This window comes from Mus caroli, chromosome 7 (genome assembly GCF_900094665.2).
Source record: "Mus caroli chromosome 7, CAROLI_EIJ_v1.1, whole genome shotgun sequence".
Taxonomy (NCBI): domain Eukaryota; kingdom Metazoa; phylum Chordata; class Mammalia; order Rodentia; family Muridae; genus Mus; species Mus caroli.
In genome coordinates, this window is record NC_034576.1 from 58435518 (window position 1) to 58460851 (window position 25334).

The following is a 25334-nucleotide window of genomic DNA, read 5'->3' on the forward strand; positions in this document are numbered from 1 at the left end:
ACTAGGCCATCTTCTGCTACATATGCAGCTAGAGACACGAGCTCTGGGGGGTACTGGTCAGTTCATATTGTTGTTCTACCTATAGGGTTGCAGACCCTCTAAAGTTTTGCTAATTCTTTTTTTCCCCCTTCCCCCCCCTTTCCCTTTCCCTTTCCTCCAGCCCTGCTCAATCTGACCCATAGGTTTTATTGTTGTTGTTTGTTTGTTGTTTTTGTTTTATTTCTCATTAAGGCCCCCTTTCCTCCAGCCCTGCTCAATCTGACCCATAGGTTTTGTTGTTGTTGTTTGTTTGTTGTTTTTGTTTTGTTTCTCATTAAGGATGGTTGTGAGCCACCATGTGGTTGCTGGGATTTGAACTCATGACTTCCGGAAGATCAGTCAGTGTTCTTAAGCGCTGAGCCATCTCACCAGCCCCCCTCAGTGACTTTTTCATATCAAAGTTCCAAAGTCCTTCCACAGTCTTCCCCAAAACAGCACAGTCAGGTCACACACACCAATAGTCTACTCTCTGGTACAATTCCTGTGTTAAATTGCTTTCTCTTGCTGTGAAAAACACCAGGATAGAAGGAAACTTGGAGGGAAAGGGTTTGACTTATACATCCATGTTATATAGTACATCATCCAAGGAATCCAGGGCAGAAAGTCAAGGCAGGATTAGAGCAGAGCAGAGCAGAGGCAGGAGCTCCTCATGGCTTGCTCAGGTTTCTTTTTACAGCACAGGACCAACTGCCTAAGAATGGTACTACCACCATTAATAGACTGGGCCACCACATCAGTCATTAATCCAGAAAATACCCCACAGAATTGCCTGCAGACCAGTCTGATGAACAAATTTTCTCAGCTGAGGTCCACTCTTTCCAGATGACTCTAGCTTGTGTCGAGCTAACAAAAAACAAATCAGTGCAGGAGGGCTCTCGTACAAATGATGAATGTTATATTTATCCCATATTTATATGGATTTCCAAGTAAAGATCTTGCAGTTTACATTTTGAGAATTTCAGCTTCTTCGTTTCAAAATGTATAGGCGTTTTTAAAGGTGTTTCTCGAAATGTTTAAGCTTGCTCTTAACCTAGTAAGAGGAGCGCTGAAGACTAACCAGACAAGGTCTCATCCTTAGGTCTCCCTCCTGTTCTCTCTCTGGGTGGAAACAGTGAGGCCCTACCTACAGACTGTAGATGAATGGATCGTCCATGGACACCTATGGGATGGTGCAAGGGAATTTATCATACAGAGGTGAGGCTTTGCATAGAGTTCAGGGGATTCTGAATGCAGGCATTTACTTGACACCACATCAAACCAAAATCTTAGTTCTTAGCAAGTTGTACATGTAACTGAGAAGGTGGGTTGCTGAAGCACAGGCATGTCCTACTCTTTCTTTATAAGGAGATGTCAGGTCCCAACCAGTTAAAAATATCCTTGAGGGCTGAAGAGATGGCTAAATGGTTAAGAGCAATGACTGTTCTTCCAGAGGTCCTGAATTCAATTCCCAGCAACCACATGGTGGCTCTGAACTACCTATAATGGGATCTAATGCTCTCTTCTGGTGTGTCTGAAGATAGCGACAGTGTACTCATGTACATAAAAAAAAATCTTTAAAGATATCCTTGAGTTTTATAGCAGTTCACATCTTTTCATAACAATTTATATTTTTGAATGGTGTTTAAATGCTTCCTATGAGATAAACCAAGATGACATCACCTGTTATAACCTACTCCCATTATAAGTTACCAGTAAGATATGACAGTAGTATAGAATATGACTTTGTGACATTTATTTCTTAAAATAAGCTACATATTTTCTTCTTAATATAATATTTAATAAAGCAAATAAAGAAAAATGTTAATCCATTTTCAACAATTTCCCACTAGTTAATTGACTTTTCTGATCAAAATCATAAGCTGGAATGGAAAACTATTTCTACTTTTCTAAAGGGAACTAAAGTAGTTCATACTCAGTTTAACTTTATTCAGGAAAATATTTCATTTAAATTTTAATTCAATTGAGAGTACTTACTTTGTACATTAAACTGAATGAAGATAGATAAGAACTATTCCATATTGAAGATCACTTTACTAGCAGTTCATATTGCTACAGTATAGAATGTCTGAACAACTCATCTAAACTAAAAACTAGTATACTATTGTTTTAAAGGAAAAGAAATTAACACCTAAAATTCTTTTGAATCTCCTTAGGAATAAAAACGTTCCAGTAAATCACAGAGACTTCTGGTATGCAACGTACACACTCTATAGTGTATCTGAGAAGACAGAGAATGAAGACAAAGTGAGTGACAGTGCCAGCGCCAGCTCTGGCAGTGACCAGGGCCCCTCGAGCAGACAGCACACCATGGTGTCCTTCCTGAAGCCTGTCCTGAAGCAGATCATAATGGCTGGCAAGTCAATGCAGCTGCTGAAGAACCTCAACTGTGCAGAGGGCCCTGCGTGCCAGGCAGCAGCCAGAGGTAGCAGCCTGCTTCTTCTCTGCATGACTTCTCTGGCCTGCCTTATCTTTTCCATTCACTCTTGTCATCCTCAAATACAGAGTGTCCACAGCTGTTTTTGTCAGTAGGAATTATCACTGTGCTTTTTGTTTGTTTGCTTGGTTTGGTTTTTTGAGACAGCATCTCTACATAGCCATAGTCCTAAAGCTCACTGTGTAGACAAGCTATAATGGGCCACTGTTGATAGTGTCTTTTCCAATGAGACTGACTCCTGTAAGTCTTCCTGTGATCTTATACAGTATGGTAGTAACTTAACTTTAAGTACACTGCTGCAAAGAGTGTTCTGTTCACAATAGAATTAGCTATAGAGCATGGGAGTTCATCGAAAATGTTCCGTTTAACTGAGAATCAAAAGCGGTTTTGATGTACTATAAAGATAAAACATCTGAGTTCGAGGCCAGCCTGGTCTACAGAATGAGTTCCAGGACAGCCAGGGCTACACAGAGAAACCATGTCTCAAAAAAAAAACAAAAAACAAACAAAAAAACCCAAAAGAACAAAAAAGATAAAAACAGTGATAGGTCTTTGTAGATAATAAAAAACTTATCAAGAACTATAAAGATGAAATTCACTCTTAAACATTTTTGTTTACACATGCACACATGTGGGCGAGTGTCTGTGTTGTCTGTATTTTGTATGTCGTCTATGTATGTGTATGCCTATGAAGGCCAGAGAGGGCAGTGGAGAGCATTGGATTTCTTTCCCTTTTTTAAAAAAATGATTCATTTATTTATATGAGTGTTCTGTCTGCATGTACACTTGCATGTCAGAAGAAGGCATCAGATCTCATTATAGATGGTTGTGAGCCACCATGTGGTTGCTGGGAATTGAACTCAGGACCTCTGGAAGAGCTTCCAGTGCTCTTAACTGCTGAACCATCTCTCCAGCTCAGCATTTGATTTCTCAAAGCTGGAGTTAACATGCAGTTGTGGGCCACTTGAAGTGGGTGCCAAAAACCAAATTAAGGTTCTCTGCAGAGACAGTATGCTTTCTTAGCTGCTGAGTCATCTCCTCTCCACCCCAACCTCGTCATCCTTTTTAAAATATATTATGTCTGTGTGAGTATATGCCACAGGTAAGGATGATGATGGAGATCAGAAGCAGGCATTAGATCCTCTGCAGCTGAAGTTAACAGGCAGTTGTGAGCTTTCTAATGTGGGCTGGGAACCAAACTCTGATCCTCTGGAAGAATACTTCGATGCTTCTCTCTCTCCAGCCTGTGAAACTTACTGAAACTTGTTTGGGGAACAGAATTCATCCTGTATATTTGTATTTCAGATGCAGAAAGAAAAAGCTTATATACCCTCTTTCTGGAATCTATACAGTTACGTCTTCAACATGGAGAAGATTCTGCTCCACACATTCTTAATGAAGATCAAACAACCAAAGAGAACCTTATAAAGATGCAGTCCATTGCTGAAAGGCATCTTGAGCTAGATGATATTCATGACCCACTGTTGGCCATCAACTTTGCAAGGTGATAACATACACACTATATTTCAGTGACTGGGCTAGCAATATCTATGCAATGCTTTGTAGTTATTTCTGCCAGGTAGACCTTTCCCTCCTTAAAAACAAAACCCTTTTTCTTTCTAACAGATGGACTACAACAAGATGTTGTGTTCACCTATGTCCAGTGCATAGTTTTGCTCTTGTTTACAAAAGCAAACAGAGGTGACTCAGCTGACATCTCTCTTGTACCCTAGCAAACCCTAGGAATAGTGTTGCTCACCTAGAATATAGGTCCAAATAAGCTCTGTACTGCCTCCCTCTGTATTTATTACATGTGTTTGGGGCTTAGAATTCTGTGAGGAACTTAACTCCAGTGGAATAAACCATTAATACCCTTCATTAATACCATTCACCCTGTATAGCACTAATGAAGGACTGATTCCAACACACTGACTCTAATGGCAGCAGTGATCTAGAAAGGATGTACTGGGGGAAAGGTTTCTTCTTTCTGTAATGATTGATAATCTGAAGCTAAAGGTAAAAATGGGAGTCTAGGTTTTGGTTTATTAGAATTGTGTCAACAGCGTCTCATAAAAATGAAGACTCACTCACATTTTAATATTGAAGGTTGTATTTGGAGCAGAGCGACTTTCATGAGAAGTTTGCTGGTGGTGACATATGCGTGGATAGATCATCAGAGTCTGTGACCTGCCAGACTTTTGAATTAACACTGAGGTCTTGCCTCTATCCTCACATTGATAAACAGTATCTACATTGCTGTGGGAATCTCATGCAAACCTTAAAGAGAGATTTCAGGTAAATAAATAAAGAAAGAAAAATAGAAGAAGAAGAAAGAAAAGGGCAATTTAACTCTGGAAGTAATAAGTTGTTAATAACCAGTGGATTCTTTTCCCCTCCTTTTCCTTTTTTTTCTTTCATTCTTTTATGATTGTGTCTATTCTGTAAGATAATTTTTGACGTCTATATTCCAAGCAAACTTTAATTAGAAAATGGATACGTATTTGTTGACAATCTTCTTTTGAAAAGAAGAATAGCCAGGCAGTGGTGGCGCACACCTTTCATCCCAGCACTTGGGAGACAGAGGCAGGTGGATTTCTGAGTTCAAGGACAGCCAGGGCTGCACAGAGAAACCCTGTCTTGAAAAACAAACAAACAAAAAAAGATCAATTAATAGTCAAGATTTAAGTATATTGTGACTTTAATTATTTGAGGATCTGTGTCAAAAGAGTTACCAAAACAAAGAAAGGCTCAGAACATGCACAGTGTGCTCTCAGAAGAACAATACCAGCTACTTGATAACAGATAACCGGTTCCAAGTCCGACTGATTTGTGTCCACGCGTAGGCTCCGTAAAATTGGTAGAGTTAAGGGTGCTAGTTTGCTTTCGATTGCTATGATAAAACACTGACCAGAAGCAGCTTGGAAAGAAAGGATATATTTTGCTTACAGCTCACATTTCATCCTTGATGGAAACCAAAGGAGGAACCTGGAGGCAAGAGCTGAAGCAGAGAGAAACACTTCTTTGACTTGCTCCCCTTGGCTTGCTCAGCCTACTTTCTTATCTAACCCAGGACCACCAGCCCAGAGGTGGCATGGTGTACAGTGGGCTAGGCCCTCCTTATCAGGTGTGAATCAAAAAGAAGACCCTGGCAGACTTGCCTACAGGTCAGTCTGATGGAGGGTTTTCTGAACTGAGGCTTCCTATTCCAGGATGACCCAAGGTGTGTCAAGTTGTGAAGAACTAACCAGCATATTAGGTTAAATACAGAGCTTAATAAGTAGGATATTTAATACGGTAGAATCTGTCTTTCCCTTAATGCTCAGCAGAAGACTGAAATGAAATATTCCGTGTAGTAACTAAGTCAATATTTATATGGTGGAATTTTAATTAATTTTGTTTGATTTTTGTGATTTTGTGATTCTCAAAGTTTTGAGAAGAGTGACTATTTCTAATGTTAGTGACTGTTTTACACACATCTGTCTGACAAGTGACTGTTGGTGTCTAACCGGGGTTTTGCTAGAGTCCCACAGGACAGGCATAAGATGTGGTCCCTTACTTGTCGTGTCTCTCGCTTTCAAGGCTGGTGGAGTACTTGCAGGCCATGAGGAATTTTTTCTTGATGGAAGGTGGAGACACCATGTATGACTTCTATACTTCAATTTTTGATAAAATAAGAGAAAAGGAAACCTGGCAGAATGTGTCTTTTCTTAATGTGCAGCTCCAAGAAGCAGTAGGACAGCGCTATCCTGAAGACAGTTTACGGTAACATAAACCAAGAAGTCATTTATGGGTTTTTACATGTAATTATTGTCACTTTTTGTCCTTATGCACAAAATACCTAATTGAAGCTACTTAAAGGTGGGTACATTTTGGCTCACAGACTGAAAGACTTGTGTATGTCCTAGCAGGGAGGATGAGTTTGGCAGAGCAGATAACACCTTGTCAGAGGAAAGAGAGTAATTCACTAGGAAGTAGGATAGGAAACAGCTCCAGGAATACCACAGTCCTGAGGGCACCTCAGGAAACTGCTTAGTCCAGCTTAGCCCACCTCCTGCATTTTCAGAACCTCCCAAAACAGCGCTAGTGTTCAAAACATGCATATAGAAGGCAGTACATACTCAGGCCACATCACATATGTTAGCGTATTCACAGTAACCATACAAATTATTTTGCAAATTAGAAAATGAAAGCTGAGCCAGGCAGTGGTGGTGCATACCTTTGATGCCAGCACTGGGAGGCAGAGGCAGGTGGATCTCTGAGTTGGAGGCCAGCCTGGTCTACCGAGTGAGTTCCAGGACAGCCAGGGCTATACAGAGAAACCCTGTCTCTAAAAAAGAAAAGAAAAAATAAATAAAAATCAAAGCTGAGATAAGATGGTATATTCTTGTGGTGCCAGGTATTTAAGGTCTGAGACAAGGAACTCATCTGAGTCTGGGAATTTGGGGCCAGCCTTTATCTCCAGATGAAACACAAAGGAAAGGCTAAGGAGATGGTTCCATGGATAAAGAACTTGCCATATAAGCATAAGGACATAGTTTGGATCCTTAGCACCCATATAAAAAAAAAGGCATATTGGCATGACAGTCCATCTGTAATCCCAGCAATTTGGAGGAATCAGGTGGTGGGGATGTGTCTGGTAAAAGCTGTCTTAACAAAACTCATGTTCAGTGAGCGCCCTGCCTCAATCAGGCGAAAAGTACTCACCTCTGACCTATACACAGACACAAACACATTGCACACACCAAAAGCGAGAGAAGAGGAAGGCGTTAGTTAAGTCAGCAGCTGGTGTGTAAGTGGTGGCCTTCTGAGGGAGGGGTCAGCAGGTCAGCACCAGCCAGCTTGTTGAGTGTGATGGCGTCTATGATGGGTCTGGTTTTAAGTTCCTCTTCACTAGTATTACTAACTTTTATCAGCCCTGCCTCCTTGAAGGCATCCATTGCCTCTCTGGCAGGCCAGGTTCTCCTCATGACTCAGCCTTACTCTCTTCCACCACAAGGGATGATACCCATCGCTCATACTCAGGCCCCTTTGTGTGCCTCAGACCAGACAGAAAAGGAACTTTTCACTTTCAGGCTTCCTTTTTCCCAGCCTCCTATCTTACCCACGACCAGGCCATGTTCTCTCTTCTGCTGCATTCACATGTTTTTCCTTCCCCAGTGCTGTTCTTCCTCACCCCAGGCCTCCTTCAGTGGTGTGCTCTTCCACTCACGACCTGCCAGTCAGTTTGTCTACTCGGTGGTGCACCTTGTGTTTTGTGTGTCATGAAAGCAGCTCTTCAGATCTGGTCTGGAGGCAGAATAGATTCTGTCATCTGCATAGTAAGCACTTAAGTGAATGTTGGGGCTGGTGTGATGGCTCAGCCGTTAAGAGCACTGACTGCTCTTCCGAAGGTCCTGAGTTCAAATCCCAGCAACCACATGGTGGCTCACAACCATCCGTAGTGAGATCTGATGCCCTCTTCTGGAGTGTCTGAAGATAGCTACAGTGTGCTTACATATAATAATAAATAAAATCTTTTTTAAAAAAAAGTGAATGTTGTTGTAAGAAACTGCTAGAAACTAAAATAGCTTCATCTAGTGCCCTGTGCCGTGGCAATGAGTTGGCTAGTTCCTGCTATTCATCCACTGCCCTTACCTCTTCCGTCCTTGGATGCCTTACTTTACATCTTCCATAGTTTGCACCCAGGTTATCAACTGTAGCACGCTCACTATCAGGACCTGCAGATCACAGCGGAGCAATTCTAGTCCTTGCCCATAGTGCCGAAATGTAAAGTTTAGTCTTTCTAACCTGGCTTTGACCAGAATTAAGTTCCCAGCCTATTCTCAAAGTTTGTTTTTTAATTCTCATTCCCTTCTAACATTGTCAAGTATTTTTAATAACAAAGCTCATATTTTAAATTGGATGTTGGAGCACACACAACTATAATCCCAGCAATACAAAGGTAGAGTCATAGAAATCTCAAGTTAAAAATCAATCTACAATACCTAGTGAGAGACTGTCTCAGAAACTAGATATGTTGGCACAGTCATTGGGAGGCTGAGGCAGGGAGGTCACCTTGAGTTCCAGGTCATCTGCACACCAAGACCTTGTCTCAAAAAACCAAAATTGCTGGTTGAGGTAGCTTATATCTGTAATTCTAACACTCAGACGGCTGAGGAAGGAGGATGGCCATATATTTGAAGCAAGCCTGGACTGTACAGTGAGACCCTGTATCAAAAGTTGGGGTAGGGATGAGGGGGGATCAAAAACAACTGTGCTCATTTCTAAAAGCAAGTCCCTGTTCTGAGGCATATGCCAGAAACTGTAAGTTAATTAGCATGCTTGTATTTTGTGGAATGTTGCAGGGTGGGTGCCATGGTTGTATGGTCCTGTTATTGTCACGACCTCGCTCACAGTAGCTAAGTGTTGTACCATTAAGGGGCGCTCCCTGACCATGAACCCTTCTATAAGAATGTTTTTATATGAACATAGATTTATCACAAACTAAAATGGAAACTTCTTTATTTAGTTTATCTATATCGTTTGAAAATGTTGATTCAACAAAGAAGAAACTACCCGTTCATATCTTAGATGGTCTTACCCTAAGCTACAAGGTAAGAGATAACCTTTTAATTTTTTTTTTAATAAAAATTGTTTTTTTAGTAAAATTAAGGTATGTAAGTAATACTGTATTTTGGTTTTTCTGTTTTGTTTTGATTTGGTTTCTATAGGTCCCATGGCCTGTGGACATTGTTATAAGTGTAGAGTGTCAAAAAATTTATAATCAGGTGTTCCTTCTCCTATTGCAAATAAAATGGGCAAAATACAGCCTGGATGTTCTACTATTTGGTGGTAAGACTTGATTTCAATAAATTAACTAATTTGATTTTAGTCCTGGAAAATTTTTTTATAGGTTGCCTTAGTCAGGGCTTTATTGCTGTAAAAAGACACCATGACCACATTCAACTCATATTTGGGGCTAGCTTACAATTTCAGAGGTTTACATCTTGATCCAAAGGCAGCAGAAAAAGACTCTGTCTCACTGGCCAGACTTGAGCTTATGAGACCAAAAAGCCCACCCCAGTGACACACTTCCTCCAACAAGGCCACACCTCCTAATAGTGCCACTTCCTATGGCCAAGCATTAACACATGAATCCATGGGGCCATTCCTATTCAAACCAGCCCATAGGTTTTCATTATTTTTTATATGTAAACAAACATCAAACTGGCACAGATGTATGACAGCATTGTTAACAATCCCCAACTATGCCGGGCAGTAGTGGCACATGCCTTTAATCTCAGCTTGGGAAGCAGAGGCAAGCGGATTTCTGAGTTTGAGGCCAGCGTGATCTACAGAGTGAGTTCCAGGACAGCCAGGGCTACACAGAGAAACCATGTCTTGAAAATAAAAAAAAAAAAAAAGGCGATCCCCATCTACAAGAATGAAGTTTGGTGTGGGGGGAGCGGTGCTTGAGAGATGGCTCAGTGGTTAAGCATACTGACTGTTCTTCTAGAGGTCCTGAATTCAATTCCCAGTAACCACATGGTGGCTCACAACCATCTGTAATGAGATCCTATGCCCTCTTCTGGTGTGTCTGAAGACAGCTACAGTGTATTCATATATGTAAAATAAATAAATCTTTATATTAAAATCCCCTTATAATTCTTTTTTAAAAAAAAAAGAATGAAGTTTGAGGCTAGAGGGATGGCTCAGCAGTGAGGAGTACTGCCTGTTCTTCCAGAAGATCCATTTTGGGCAGCTCACAGCTATTTCTGATACCAGGTCCAGAATATCAGACCACCCTGGTCAGGCCTCTGCAGTGCACAGTGCGCACACAAACACAGACATCACATACACAAAAATAATGAAGCGTCAGGAACTCATAGGGCTGATCTTCAATGTAATAACGTTTTAGGAATTGACTCTAAGTATTCTTATGTCATGCAAAAAGTTTAGTGAAGGTCTGACAGGTATTTTTCTAACTTCAGTGGTGATGACAATCTATTTATTATTTATCTGTCTTCCCTGTGTCCACCCAGTGCTAGGATTAACAGATGTGTGTCATTATAACTGGTTTATTCAGTGCTGGGAAGTTAACCCAGAGCCTCAAGTATGCTAAACAACTACTAGAGCAACAGAGCTACAGCTTGGTATAACCTGGTATTTATCTTCCCAAGGCATGGAAATGCCCGTGTTAGGTTCCCAGCCACGCTGCTGCCTTGTCACTTTCAATCAGTTCCCTGTGTGCTCATTTTGTCCTTTCACTCATCTGTAGAACTGGGTAATGCTGCTGAAAGATCCCAAGCAAAGGAAGACATTCCACGTGATCAGGACACAACCTCCCAGTTTGGACCACCAAAAGAGTCATTAAGACAGCAGATTCATCGCATGTTTCTCTTAAGAGTGAAGCTCATGCACTTTGTGAATAGTTTACACAACTACATCATGACCAGGGTTGGTATCTGTCCACCTATCTTCTCTGTTCTTTTGTCTTGTGTAAGTGGTAGTTCACAGACAACATTTATTGTGTATTTATAGCTATACAAGAGTCACAGAACACTTTGAGATTATGGAAAAAAAGATAAATAATTTCAAAAAAAAATAACATGTCAGTGAGATAATATAGTCTCTCTCTCCCCCAAAAGTCCTTAGCTCTTCAGTTAAAGGTGGGAGTTCATGAGTCTCTATACTAGAATCACAACAGGCTTGATCTTATGGAGGTACCCACAGCTGCTGTGTGCTTCCTGAATGCAGTGGTTCTGTCATTTCCATTAGACACTGTTTGGCTCTGCCCTCCCTGATCACCTGGTCTCATAGTCTTTACCCCTCCTCTTCTATGATGGTGCCTGCCTTAGTGGGGGTTGGAGGGCTATAATGTAAATGCCCCATTTGTGTCTGAGCCTTCACAGAAACCAGCATTGTGTCCAGAGACTAGTTCTTACCTACATCCATAAGAACGGGCACACCAAAGCTCCTATTTTAGAATGACCTTTAGAACTTGTCCAGCAGCCCACTAAATTTCATCACTGGTGATAGCTGTCTCTGGAAAACGGCATCAATATTTAATAATAGCCCAAATCCTTGGTAAGGGTGATGTAGAAGGAAGAGGTTCAACTGAATTATATACTTTTTTAAAAGAAGGAGTTGGCTAAGGAGACAACTCAGTGATTAAGGTGCTTACTGCATACACATGAGGACTGATATGCCAAACTGTTGAGGCTGGCCAGCAGCTTGCAACGAGAACGGTTCAACTGAGATGGCAACTCAAGCTGAAAAGAGAGGAACTAGACGGGGCGAAAGAAGAAATGGAGCCAAGTCTCTGATCAAAGCTCAATTTTACTTGTTCAGACACTCAGTTATAAAAGAAGGGGGAGGGGACCCGATTCCTGCCAAATAGTCTTGGGGTCCAGTAGCAGGGTGAGCACATGTGTGGCTCCAAACAGCAAAGCAGCACGGTCCAGCAGTGGGCGTGGCAGAACGAATGAGCAAGAAGCTCCACCCCTGAGCAAGCAGGTTCCAGGCTGGGGGAAGGGAGACTACACTTAATAGTGTGAAGGAATGAATAAGTGGGAGCTTCATTTCTTTACTTTTCTATTTAAAGTAAAGTTAGGTTTCTCTTGGAGAAAGACCAATACTGTATTGTGTAAACTTAATCAAAATTCATTGGAATTGTTTGTATTGTAAAAATGGCACTTAGGTTAGGACAAACGTTTTTATATTTCTCAGTGTTTTTTGGTTGGTTTGTTGTTGAACCCCCTTTCCTTTAGGAATCCTGTTCTAAGGGAAGGTATTCATTCTGTGTTCAAAATGGCTGCCCAGAGGCTGGTTCTGCCATTGTCTAGGGCTCAGAAAAACAAGCTTTTAAGGAACGGTATTAGGGGTTGTACGTATACTATAGCTCAGTGGTAGAAATATGTGTTCAACAATGTATGAAGCCTGTAGTTATTAATAACTGAGTTTGAGTTTGGATACCCAGAACCCACATAAAAATCCACTGTGAAGCTGGTAGTGCACGCCTTTAATTCCAGCACTCTAGAGGCAAAGGCAGGCAGATCTCTTGTGAGTTCAAGGCCAGCCTGGTCTATAAAGTGAGTTCTAGGTCAGCCAGAACTACACAGAGAAACCGTGTCTTAAAAATCAACGTGTGGTTGCACAGACCTAGGGAAGGAGGCAGAAACAAGAGAATCCTAGGACAAGCTGACCATGTGACCTGCACAAATAAATGGGTGCTAATTTAGCTTCTTGTCTTTTTTTCTTCTCATTCAAGATTCTTCACAGTACAGGGCTGGAGTTTCAGCATCAAGTTGAGGAAGCCAAAGATTTAGATCAGTTGATTAAAATTCACTACAGGTATTTGTCAACCATCCATGATCGATGTCTGCTGAGAGAAAAGGTATGTAAAATACCATGTCAGGTATAACAGTGGGGAGAAACGGTATCTAGGCATGTAGCAATGCCTTCCCACTGTGGAATGTTGAATTCTAAAACTATTGTCATGCACAATCTTATTTTTAGGAAAAACTAGGTTAAATGGGGTTATAAATGTGTGCACCGCTACCACTAATTACATTTAAGAAAAATAGAAGTATCCAGAACTGGGAACTTAAGTCTTCAGTTAGACAGTGAAAATGTACCAATTCATTATGAATATCTGGAACTGAATAGTTTTGCAACCATTGGAACTTCTGCCTCCCGTGCACTGATGAATCTAAATGTCATTTAAGAATGAAAGTCTGCCATCCTGGAATGCAGATTTACATCCCATGTGGGCTTGGTTCAGAGCCTCACACCTTCCTTATACATAAAGATAGTCATTGGAATGTTGTGCTCTTGCTGTGATTTAAGTTAGGCAAAAGTATTGGTGTCATTGTTATATAGATACAAAGCCCATCATATTTTATCTCAAACATTGATCTTTAGGTCAGCTTCGTGAAAGAAGCCATCATGAAAGTGTTGAACTTGGCGCTAATGTTTGCAGAAGGTTGGCAGGCAGGCCTAGGGGCTTGGCAGTAAGTATGTGCTATGTGATAACCTGTATTGTGACCATTTCTAACTAGCTTCATTTGAGGAGTCTTTCCACCCCCAATCTGATAATGGTTCACATAACACTGTGACTAGCAATTTAAAAGTGTAGTTCACTGGCTTACCTACTCTGCATAAGACCTGGAGTTCAAGCCTATGTACCAGCAGTACATAGAATTTAGTGAAACTAGAAAGCATCAGGAAAGTCAGTTTTCTTATCAGGCACAAGCAGTTTAAAAAACTAAGGTCTTTTAGTTAAAATAAGCAAACATCTGGGCTGGAGAGATGGTTCAGCAGTTAAGAGCACTGGCTGCCCTTCCCGAGGTCCTGAGTTCAATTCCTAGCAACCACATGATGGCTCACAACTATCTCATAATGAAATCTGATGCCCCCTTTTGGTATGCAGGTATACATGCAGATATACATTAAATAAATAAAACTTTTAAAAAAATAAGCAAACATTCTTAGATTATCTGCATGGCTCAATTCTTATTGTACACACGTTCAAACATGGAGAAGTCTAAAGGGCAGCATAGCACGTCCGTGTGACTCACCTCAGCAGTTTCTGAGGAAGACCAGTTCTGACCATGAGCCCCACCGCTTCACACTTGCTGAAACATTTTAAAGTAAATGATGGGTATCATGCTGGGTTACTTTCCAAATTTCTATGTTTGTAAGCTCTAAAAGATGATGTATATGTATTTTTTCACTTGTGTCATTTAGAAAGGCAAACTACTTAAAGTCAATAAACAGAAAAGAGCCAGTCTACAGGAACATCTCCAGTTTTGTTGTTGTTGTTTGTTTGTTTGTGTTTGTGTTGTGTCTGTGCTAGGGTTTGAACTCAGGACCTTACTCACGTGTGCTATGTAAATGCTTTACTGAGCTACACTACCAGCCTGGCTATCTTCTTATGTCAATTTGAATATATAGTTCAATGCTTAGCCTCTGTCTCCTTTATAAAATATATGCAGTGATAATTTGCTGAAGTGGAGCTTCATGTCTTGTGGCTTAGAGGTTTTCTTGTGTGCTTGTATGAGGAGTATATTCACACAGATTTGTGAGGATGCATGTCTCTTTGCACATGGAGGCCAGAAGAGGTGTCTGAGTATCTTCTCTATTATCCTCCACAGACTCCTCTGAGACAGAATCTTTCCTTGAACCTGGGACTTAATTTTCTCAGCCAGAGTGGAAGGCAGTAAACCCCAGCAAGCCTTTTTGTCTCCTCCCTCCTCAAACTGTGGTTCCAGGCATATGAGAGGTTATTTGTAGACGCTAGGATCCAAATTCTAGACATCACGGCTGCACGGCAAACACTCTTAACCACTGAGCTACCTCTCCAACCCATGAGTAGGATTTAGAACAGTCTGTATTTAGTCCGTGTTAATCAAGAGGGGAAAAGTTCACGTCAGTGCTGCTGTCATTCAGAACCTTAGACTGGAGCCTTGTGACGGGGAGGACATTTCCTAAATGAAGGTTTAAAAACACTAGTGTGGGCTGGTGAGGTGACTCAGCACACAAAGGCATTTGTCACGCAAGCCTGACAGCCTGAATTCAAGCCTCGAAACCCACAGAAAGGTGGAGAAAGAACTCATTTTGTAAAGCTATCTGCTGACATCATCACGCAGATAGCACACACATACACACATTACTCACAGACATGCAAATACAAAGAAAAAAAAAATCAGGCTAGGAGTGTAGCTCTGTGGTGAAGCATGGCCCATGTCCTGCCTGAGTTCTGTTCCCCACAACTCAAAGCAAGAAAATAGACACCTTCCTGACGATATGTCCTCTCAAAGTTTACAAAACTACTTTAATCTGTAACACTTACCTAGATGAGGGGTCACTATTCCAGATGCTCTACTGAATTCATTTCAGTAAAGTTTTCATTTCTACAACAAATTGTCAGCAAAAAGCAGGGAGGAGGACGTTAAGCATTTCAGAGCTGATATGGGGACATAAATAAATGTTTGCCTATTTAGAAAGGGGAGGCTGTAAGGTCATGAGGTAAAGGCTCTGTGTACAGTAATATTTATGAAAGGTTTGTGTTTTATGAAATTTGCTTCTAAGTAAGTACTGTGGTAAGGTTGAGGAGGGTTTGTTGGCTTTAGGTAGATAACTGCCAGAGATGGTTGATGAGCTGCGCACGCACACACACACACACACACACACACACACACACACGCTCGCGCACTCAACCCAGAAAGGAAACTATGACAGCAAAGTAATAAATACACCATAGTCAAACTTGGTAAGCCCATGAGTACACACAGGTTATTAAAAGGAGTATGGATGATAGGTCACTTAGCAGACCAAGAATAACCAAAATATATCAGCTATGCCAGCAAAAGGGTCACAAGGATTGGGTGACGATTCATCAGAGCATCGTCCCATCCCAGGACCCCTCTGCAGGACCTGCCGCCAGCTTGACAGTCTCGTCTCTGTCCCTCCTGGGCAGGGTCTCCTCCGCTAGCACTTACTACCTTCTGTAAAGGTGGGGAAGGGACATCAAGAAGCTTTCTAGTTTCCACCTCCCACCATGGGATTTTATTTACTTCATGAGTTCCTAGCATTCCCCTCTCTCTCTGAGTTGGGGGGGGGGGGAGATATCAAGAAATGTGTCAATTTGGAGGAAACCAACATGAACATACTATGAAGTGTTTTCCTGTGTCTGTTTTGGATCTGAGTTCAAGGCCAGCCTGGTCTACAGAGCGAGATTCAGGACAACCAGGGCTACACAGAGAAACTTTTGTCTTACGAGGGGAAAGAAAGATAGGCTATGAGTCTAGCTAGCTACTTAGGAGCCTAAGCACATTAATTTCCTATCAGTCCTAGCCAATATGAGACTCCGTCTATGAAAAATAATACAAATTAATGTAAAGCAGTGTTCCCTAGTTTACGATCATTAGTTAGCCTGTAGGATTTTAGAAATTATTCCAATGAGAATTTCATAGCCTGCCTATTACTAGTTCCTTAATATGAACTGAAATTTGCTTTCTTTCTTAGAATGGAATCGATAGAGAAAATGGAATCTGACTTTAAAAACTGCCACATGTTTCTGGTAACCATCTTAAATAAAGCTGTGTGTAGAGGGTCTTTTCCCCACTGTGAGTACATCCTCTTACATTGTCACTGCCTTCCAATTTCATTGTACCTAAGTCTGTGTGCCAATATTTGTTACTAATCACATGGTGAATTGGGCTTTTTCCATTTCAAAACTGGGAAATACTTAGTGATGATTTGAATTGGTTCGGCAGAATTATGATGGGATGGGTAAATAGCATATTGTATCACTAAAACTAAAGATCTCCTTAGTCATGTGCCTTTTATTCCAGTGGATTTCTAAAGCTGAGATGTAGCAGCTTGGAGAGTTGATCTCTCACTCTTGACTATCATATGAATTCCTTTCTAAATGACATTTTTTAGCAAAATTCAAAGCTTCTAAAACTGCCTCTCATTACAAAGAAATGTGGATTTTTACAGTTCAGAACATAGGGTGTGAAGGAGATAAGAAATTTGTGAAGTTTTGAAATTTGAGGAGTTTTTAGTATGCTGAGATAGACTAAGTGATGTCTCTGCCCATCCCTCCTTTTTTTTGGTAAAGAAAGTATATATTATGTCAAGCCAGGAGATGGTGGTCATTCATGCCTTTAATCCCAGCACTCAGGAGGGAGAGGCAGGCAGATCTCTGTAAGTTTGAAACCAGCCTGGTCTACAAAGTGAGTTCCAGGACAGCCAGGACTTCACAGAGAAAGTCTGTCTCAAAAAACAAATAATAATAATAATAATTAGTATTCATCTCTTCTCCATTTGTGTACTTTCTGACTGTTAGACACTTATTTAAGAATGGCCAAATGTGAGGCAGAGGCAGGCGGATTTCTGAGTTCGAGGCCAGCCTGGTCTACAAAGTGAGTTCCAGGACAGCCAGGGCTACACAGAGAAACCCTGTTTCGAAAAAAACTAAAAAAAAAAAAGAATGGCCAAATATGAGAAAGTATTGCAGTCTGTCTGTCTGTTTAAGCAACATTAAGTAACATTGGTGCATCTGTCTATGTTTACACCGGGCCAAGGTTATAGAAGCAAATGCCATCTCTAGGTTAGAATATGGTACTGAACTGTGAGCTAACCCAGGATTTACACCGTGTAGAATAAATGTTGTGTTCAATGAAAGGCTTTTTTTTAAGATTAAAAGATCTGAGAGCCCAGCACTCGGGAGGCAGAGGCAGGTGGATTTCTGAGTTCGAGTCCAGCCTGGTCTACAGAGTGAGTTCCAGAACAGCCAAGGCTACACAGAGAAACCCTGTCTCGAAAAACCAAAAAAAAAAAGATCTGAGATAAAAATGTCATCAACTTTTTCCATTTACATTAACAAATGTTCTCTTTTTTATATATTAAAATACTGATATTTTAATTTTTGAAAAAACAACTTTAAATACTTTTAAGTTTTAAATTCACTGCAGTCTTAATCAAGCATTTAAACATATTTAGAACTAATTTTTAACCTCTTTTTTTTCCCCCCCCCACAGTGGAATCTCTTGCACTGTCGCTCATGGCTGGCATGGAGCAAAGTTAAATATCTCTAATTTAACAAGTACCTTAGACTTCAGCATCATCCATGTACATATTCACTGTTTCCAGCTGAGAAATAAGAATCTGTTTATTTTTATTTATTTTTATTGTTAAACCTGTCTAGACAAATGGATTATAGGTATTTTTCGAGTATTATCGAGAGTTATGTATATAATATTGTATATCTAATTGTAAAATATATAGGAGTTGTATAAAAATAGACTACTAATATTTCTTTTCTTCTAAAAGATTGACTTATTTTAATGTATATGAGTATTTTGCCTGCTTGTATATATGTACATACTTGGTGCTCAGAAGCAATAAAAGAACATCAGATACCCTGTAAGTTTTACATTTCCTCTTACCTAAAAGTTGTCTTAGATTTCACTATCCTGGAAGTATTTTTATGTGCATAGAAAATCCCAAAAGAAAAATAACAACCAATATCAATATATAAACTGTACTTTACTTAAGGCCAGCTGTTATATATCGATTTTTGGCATTTATTAGCTAACCAGTAATATCTCAAATAAAAGTATGTATATCATCCCATTTTTATATTTCATGTGTATTTCTTAGTGGGCACTGTATGAGAACAGATGGATGATGGTGTAAGCAGATCAATATGGTAAAGATATAGCAAAACTTTGGCCAGCTGGGTCAAACGGATAGCCCTCATTCAACCATAACACAATATATATTCTTAAGCATATATAATACATTTACTGAGATAGTCTGTCTACTCTGTGCATGAAATATACTTAACCTATTGTTTAATTTATTTTTAGAGACAGAGTTTCTCTGTGTAACAGCCCTAGATGTCATAAAACTTGCTCTATAGACCAGGCAGGCTAACCTCAAATTCAGAGATCCTTCTGTCTCTGCCTCCAGTGTGCTAGGATTAAAGGCATGCAGTCTATTTTTGGCTTCTTGAAACAGTCTCACTCTTTAGGCAAGGCTTGCTCTGAACTCGGGATCCTCCTGCCACAGTTCCTAAGTGCTGAAATTACAGGCATGCACAAGCATTCCTGGCATATGGGTTTATTTGGCTTGTACTTCCACATCTCTGTTCATTGGAGGAAGTCAGGACAGGGCCTCAAGCAAGAGCCTGGAGGCAGGAGCTGATGGAGAGGCCATGGAGGGGTGCAGCTTACTGACTTACTCAGCCTTCTTTCTTTCTTGTAGACCCCAGAACCTCCAGCCAAGGAATGGCATCACCCACAGTGGGCTGGGTTGTGCCCCATCAATTAGTAATTAGGAAAATGCCCCACAGGCTTGCCTGCAGCCTAATTTTAAGGAGCTGTTTTCTCAACTGAGGTTCCCTCCTCTGATAACTCCAGCTTGTGTGAAGTGACGTAAAACTTGCCAGCAGCACACTTATTCTTTTAGAAACAAAGCACATTAAAAAAACAAACCTCCAATCACAATACAAGTAAAATAAGTGAACAAAAGCTATAAGAATAAGGTTTTATATTAATTATATAGTACTTAGTTCAAGATCACTGTTCTCATAGAACAGTGGTTCTCTACCTTCCTAATGCTGTGACCTTGTAATACAGTTCCTCATGTGGTACCCAAACCATAAAATTATTTTTATTGTTTCTTCATAACTATAATTTTGCTACTGTTATGAATTGTAATATAAATATGTGTTCTTCAATGGTTTTAGTTAACCCCGGTAAAAAGGTTGATTGACACCTAACGGGGGTTGCAACCCACAGGTTGAAAATCCTCTGCCATAAAGAATCAGTTAAGTTAGTATAATGTTTGTGGCTGACAGGGAAGTTAAATCACTTAGACTGAAGACCACATGGTCTGCCCAAGACCAAATGGACTGTCCAATAGGGAGATGAGCCAGGGGGGCCTGTGGTAGGAGCAAGAGATTCACAGAAAGGCAATAAATATGTCCTTGTGGAGCTAAAGTGTCAGAGCAGCCCCGGAGCAGTGTGCTTTTGGGGTTCTGCTGAACTTAGCCCTCCGTCTCTAGCAGGAACTCCAGACCAAGCCTTGCTGTAGGTACTGCTCCTGATACAGGCTCACTGAGCCTGGTATCTTTGTGAGTCTCTGTCAGATATGGCCCAGAAGCTCTGGGAAGGCACTTAGAGGTATAATGGGCTGAATAAACCATTGTCTCAGTGTACAAAATAATATTTTATGTATCAAAGTAAGAAATGAAAATTTCGTTCTGAGGTCACTCTTTTCCTATAAATAACCAAGATACTCCAGGATAATTTATTTAAAAGACTTTTCTCCATTGAATTTTTTTAAATCCACTAATCATAGATGTGTGAATTTATTTCTCTGCACTTACCTCTATTCTCTTTTCTTTTATATGTCTATCCTTATTTCTTCCAAGATCAGACAAAACCAGGCACATTCAGGGTAGTATGGTAAAGATTTGTATGATGTTTTTAAATCTACATTTGAGTCATGTAATTATTCATCTTTTACCTAGATTCTTTTGTCTACTCTAGACCCTTTGCATTCTCTTATGAATTTTAGGACCAGCTTTTCTAGCCATCAGAAAAGACCATTGGTATGGAGATAGTGAGTACATTGAACTTCCAGACATTGGGATCTGGATAGTAAGCATGCTGAGCCTCCAGACACTGGCATCTAGGCATCGAGCACATTGGGTCTCCAGACTGATGAGGAGTGTGCTGTCAAAGTCTTCTGACCCAGAAACCTGGGATCTTTGCTCTGTATTTAGTCCAAAGTGTTTTCAGCAGAGTTGTTTTTCAGTGTAAAAGTTTTACACTTTTGCGGGAGTGGTGGCGCACGCCTTTAATCCCAGCACTTGGGAGGCAGAGGCAGGCAAATTTCTGAGTTCGAGGCCAGCCTGGTCTACAAAGTGAGTTCCAGGACAGCCAGGGCTAGAGAAACCCTGTCTCGAAAAACCAAAAAAAAAAAAAAACAAACCAGTTTTGCACTTTTGTTAACTTTATCCCAGAGTATTTTCTTCTATATTAGTACTGTGGATTTGTTTTCTTTATTAATTAGTAATTGTTACTATATAAACATAAGTGATTTATATCAGTCTTCTATCCTGCTACTGGCTGGCCTTGTTCATCACCAGCACTCTCCCATTTGTACATGCTTCCTTTATGTGGTGTGTATGTGAGATCCTGTTATCAATGAGTGCAATCCTCTGGCCTGGAGATGGCTCAGTCAGCAAGCATGAGAGGACGTGAGTTTTCTCTCCAGCACCCACGTAAAAAGCCAGGCATGGCAACGACAAATACTTATGATTCTAGCACTAGGGCTCCCTCGACAGCCAGCTTATCCTAATCTGCAGGCTCAGGGTTCCAGTAAGAGATCTTGTCTTACAAAACAATATGGCAAGGCCCACAAATGGCTCATTAGGTGAAGTCCTTGTCACACAAGCCTGATAACCTAAGTTTGGTTCCTAGAACCTATTTAAGGGTAGAAGAAGAGAAAATTTGGAAGCTGGAGAGGTGGGCTCAGCAGTTCAGAGCACTGGCTCTTCTTCCAGAGGACCTGGGTTAGATTCCCAGCACCCACATGGCAGCTCACAACCCACTGTAGCTCCAGTTCCAGCACCTCAACCTTCTGGGCTCCACAGTCACCAGGCACACATGTATTGCACAGACACACGTGCAGGCAAAACATTCACACACATAAATAATATAAAATTCCCTTTTAACAAGTGGTTGGCTCCCTAGGAACACCTGGTAACTGCACGTTTTGGTTGTTTTGTTTTGTCTTTTGTTTTTTGTATTGTTTGTCTCCTTTGTTCTGTGGGTCTATTGGTTTTATTACATTGGTTTCTGTATGTTGAACAAACCTTTTCGTCCTATAATAAACCCGACCAGATCATGATGTACATGCTTTTGGGATCAATTTGCTAATGTTTTCTTTAAGATTTTTGTGGTTTTGAATATTTGGTAAAAATTCACCAGTAAGGAGATCAGACCTTAAAGTTTTCTTTGTGGTAAGTTTACTTCCTGGTTAAACTTGATGGATCCCAGAATGGCCCTGGACATCTATAGACAACAACTCTGGTGTTCCAAGAAATGATTCTGCCTTTGAACCTTTCTGACCTTGTGGAAGGAGAAGCAGCCTCAGAGATTTTTGAGATAACAAGCTCAGCAGCTAAGGGCACTTGGAACTCTCCAGAAGACCCAAGTTTGGGCTCCTGCACTCACAAAGACAGCTCACAACCACCTGTAACTCCAGGTCCAAGTAATCAGATGATTCTGACCTCTGTGGCCACCCACACACATAAGGCATATACTCATAGGCATGCACACACAGAAATAAGATATTGTAAAAAGATTTCTGGGACCCCCTTGAGTTCTTTTCCCAGTTCTGAAGATCAGTGTTGCTGTTAATTCATTCAGCAAGTGTTCTACTCTTAAGAGTTTTTTTTTCTTTGCTGCTGCTTAGACAAAACTGGATTTTCCAAATCACAGAGCAGCTGCCCTCAAGGTGGCACTCATTAGACCCTTAAGCTCTTTAAGTATATGCCCAAATCACTCCCTTTGACCTTGTTTCAAGATGTACTGTCTTCTCGGTATACTCTTATTATTTACCAGAGGTCAAATATTTGGGGCTCTCTCATCTTGAATTTCTAGTCTTGGATGCTAAAGTTCTAAAACCTATTTTTAGAGTTAATTCAGTGCAGCCTTCTATTATAGTAATACAAACGACTGTGTGTCTAAAGTGTGCATGTTTTTCCTTTTGGTACTGTTGGGGATGGAACCTAGGGTCTTGCACATGCTAGGTAGACATCCTACAACTGAACTACAGCCTCCACAACAAAACTGACTAATATAGAAGAACAGAAAATTGGTACTCGTAGTGGAGCTCTTTAAAGACGTGGAAGCGTCTTTGGAACTATCACAAGTGCTGATGCAAACAGCATTATAGACACAACTCATCCAGAAAGAGACAGGTAAACTAATCTCCAAGGAAAGACCTTGTTGGAGCATTGTGGGAGGTAACTCAGTCACTACAGTATTTCCCTAGCATACTCAAGGCCCTGGGTTTGATACAGACCACAGGATACACTGGACTTGTCAGCATATGCCTACAATCCCAACACTCAAGAAAAGTAGGATTAGGCATTCATCATCAAACACATAAATGGGGAATATATTCAAACCATTTCCAGACCTCTGTAGATAGCCCCACTAGCTGCTGAAGTATTAAGTTTACATGTACCTATAAAAGCTACCAAAACACCAGAAGTAGGAAAGTATTCAATCTAAAGGACTAAAAAAAATAGGATATTTAAAACTATTTAAATGTGGAAGACTGTTTTATTCCTAGGGTTGAAAATAAGAGAAATGTCTACCTGATTCAACATTTCTATTCAGTATTATACCAGAAATGGTACATGATACACAACAAAAAATTCAGATTGGAAAATAAGTGAATTATTCATAAATTGTGTGGTTTTATATATGAAGTAGAATATGCCTTCCCAGTGAAAAGCCAGTCCACCATTTAGAGATTAATAAAGGAAAAACTAATAGTGCATGTCAGGTCCTGGCTAATGCACAACAGGGAAGCAGAAATTCATCTGCATGTGTTTCACATAGACAGGAATTCTAAAGTTGGGTTGTTTGAACAAATAGTGATATTTAAAATGTAAGACATTGCCATAGCTTTTAACCAAGTTCATCCTGTCTGCCTGGCAGAATTAAACTCTTTCTGATATGAGGACCAGAGAGCTCCTTTAAATTCTATCTTGTATAACAATATTAGTAATATTAGTAATTTTATTATTACTAAATATTAGTAATATTAGTTTACTATTTCCAGTTTTGCCTATATTATAGCTATAATTACAAATCAAAACTTTTTAAGTATCAATAAGCAAGTGTTGTGTGACAAATTTGAAGAAGAGGAACACAACACATATGGGTCTAATCGCCCCAGAAAGCAAAACTACACTCTTGGTGCAGCATGATTGCACTATAAAGTCCAACCAACTCCGTTTCTGAGAGTACACAAAAAACCACTTGAGCAAACATCCTATGGCAACCCCACCCCCTTTAGCATAAGCCAGTCAGACTACAACAGCAGGGTCAAGTACATATAGACAACCTAAGACATCCTGCAGAAAATAGATAACCTAGCCACCCTGTTCCTTGGGTGGTTTTGCGCCCATGTTTGGTTCCTGCAGATTACACCAGAAATGCAATTTTTAAAATACTAACTTGCTGACTGTATGGAAATTTCCAAAGCATACTATAACTACAATAAGCACCCCGTGCCCCTAGAACTCAGGACTCTCACTTCTGACCCACTGTGACAGTGATGGTGAGAGTCCTTGTGCAAGAGCCCATAATAAAGGCTCTTATGTGTTTGCTTCGGAATTGGCTCACCAGTGGTCTTTGAGGTCCCTGCACCATGGGCATTACAACACCAGAAATGAAATCTGAAAGATAATTTGTTTAAACTCCACAGGGGCAAAATATACTCCAAATCTGTTATATAGATTTCAACTTTAATTGCAAGCCATACCTCTCTCGATTTCTGTGTTACTTTCTGTTGCTGTGATAAAATGCTATGACCAAAGCAACTTAGAGGAAAAAGCATCATTTGGTATACAGAGGATTTCCTCATCCCTTGGGGCAACCAAACCCTGGGGGCTAGTATTTAGCAGCACAATATATAGCAACAGACTACCCTCCACGCACCAATATTTTTTCCTTTGGTGGGATGGAGTTTGAATTTCTTCCTTTTCCATGGTGTTTCATGTACCCAACTGCAATTGTGGTTTGAAATACAAGACAGGCTTGTAGTTGTAGAGGGGATACTGTCCATCACTGTGGTAGCATGCTAGCAAGAGCCATGAGGCTGTCCAGTCAGGGAGCAGAGAAAAAAACATGAAGTGAGATCAGGTATAACCACAGAGCCCACCCCCGGGGACATATTTCTTCCAGCAAGGCTACACCTCATAATGATTCTGTGGAGTCCACAGTGTAGACGCTTGTGTGTGTGCTTTTGAAGCAGTAGCATCTAGAGGCTCCACTGTGCAAACACACAAGCCTGTATAGGCTCCCTATCTGGGATGAGTAGATGAAGTTTGCACCTTCTCAGGAAAAGTCCATCACATAATATTTGGCTATTCTTCCCCAGATTTCTATAGGCATTATTAGTCTCAGACGGTAAAGATTTTGAAGAAATCACTCTGGAAATCAGTCTGGCGGTTCCTCGGTTCCTCCGGACATAGTACTACCGGAGGATCCAGCAATACCTCTCCTGGGCATATATCCAGAAGATGTTCCAACCGGTAAGAAGGACACATGCTCCACTATGT

General features: G+C 40.6%; 1 protein-coding gene across 5 annotated transcripts in view; it reads left to right on the plus strand.

The window, feature by feature from the left end:
• Tubgcp5 (tubulin gamma complex associated protein 5) overlaps nucleotides 1-18646 on the plus strand; it is a 38261-nt gene extending 19615 nt beyond the window's left edge. For 2 of the 5 annotated variants that reach the window (XM_021166239.2, XM_029479617.1), the window contains exons 12-23: nucleotides 1118-1233; nucleotides 2193-2461; nucleotides 3779-3977; nucleotides 4580-4768; nucleotides 6053-6235; nucleotides 8982-9066; nucleotides 9184-9304; nucleotides 10731-10909; nucleotides 12723-12848; nucleotides 13376-13464; nucleotides 16481-16581; nucleotides 18001-18595. In XM_021166239.2, the coding sequence (XP_021021898.1) occupies nucleotides 1118-1233; nucleotides 2193-2461; nucleotides 3779-3977; nucleotides 4580-4768; nucleotides 6053-6235; nucleotides 8982-9066; nucleotides 9184-9304; nucleotides 10731-10909; nucleotides 12723-12848; nucleotides 13376-13464; nucleotides 16481-16581; nucleotides 18001-18047 (1704 nt within the window). In that variant the 3' untranslated portion in view covers nucleotides 18048-18595. Of the gene's footprint in view, nucleotides 1-1117; nucleotides 1234-2192; nucleotides 2462-3778; nucleotides 3978-4579; nucleotides 4769-5421; nucleotides 5638-6052; nucleotides 6236-8981; nucleotides 9067-9183; nucleotides 9305-10730; nucleotides 10910-12722; nucleotides 12849-13375; nucleotides 13465-16480; nucleotides 17129-18000 lie in introns of those variants that run through there. The other 3 variants (XM_029479615.1, XM_029479614.1, XM_029479616.1) reach the window with 3 other exon arrangements.
• Nucleotides 18647-25334: the final 6688 nt, after the last annotated feature.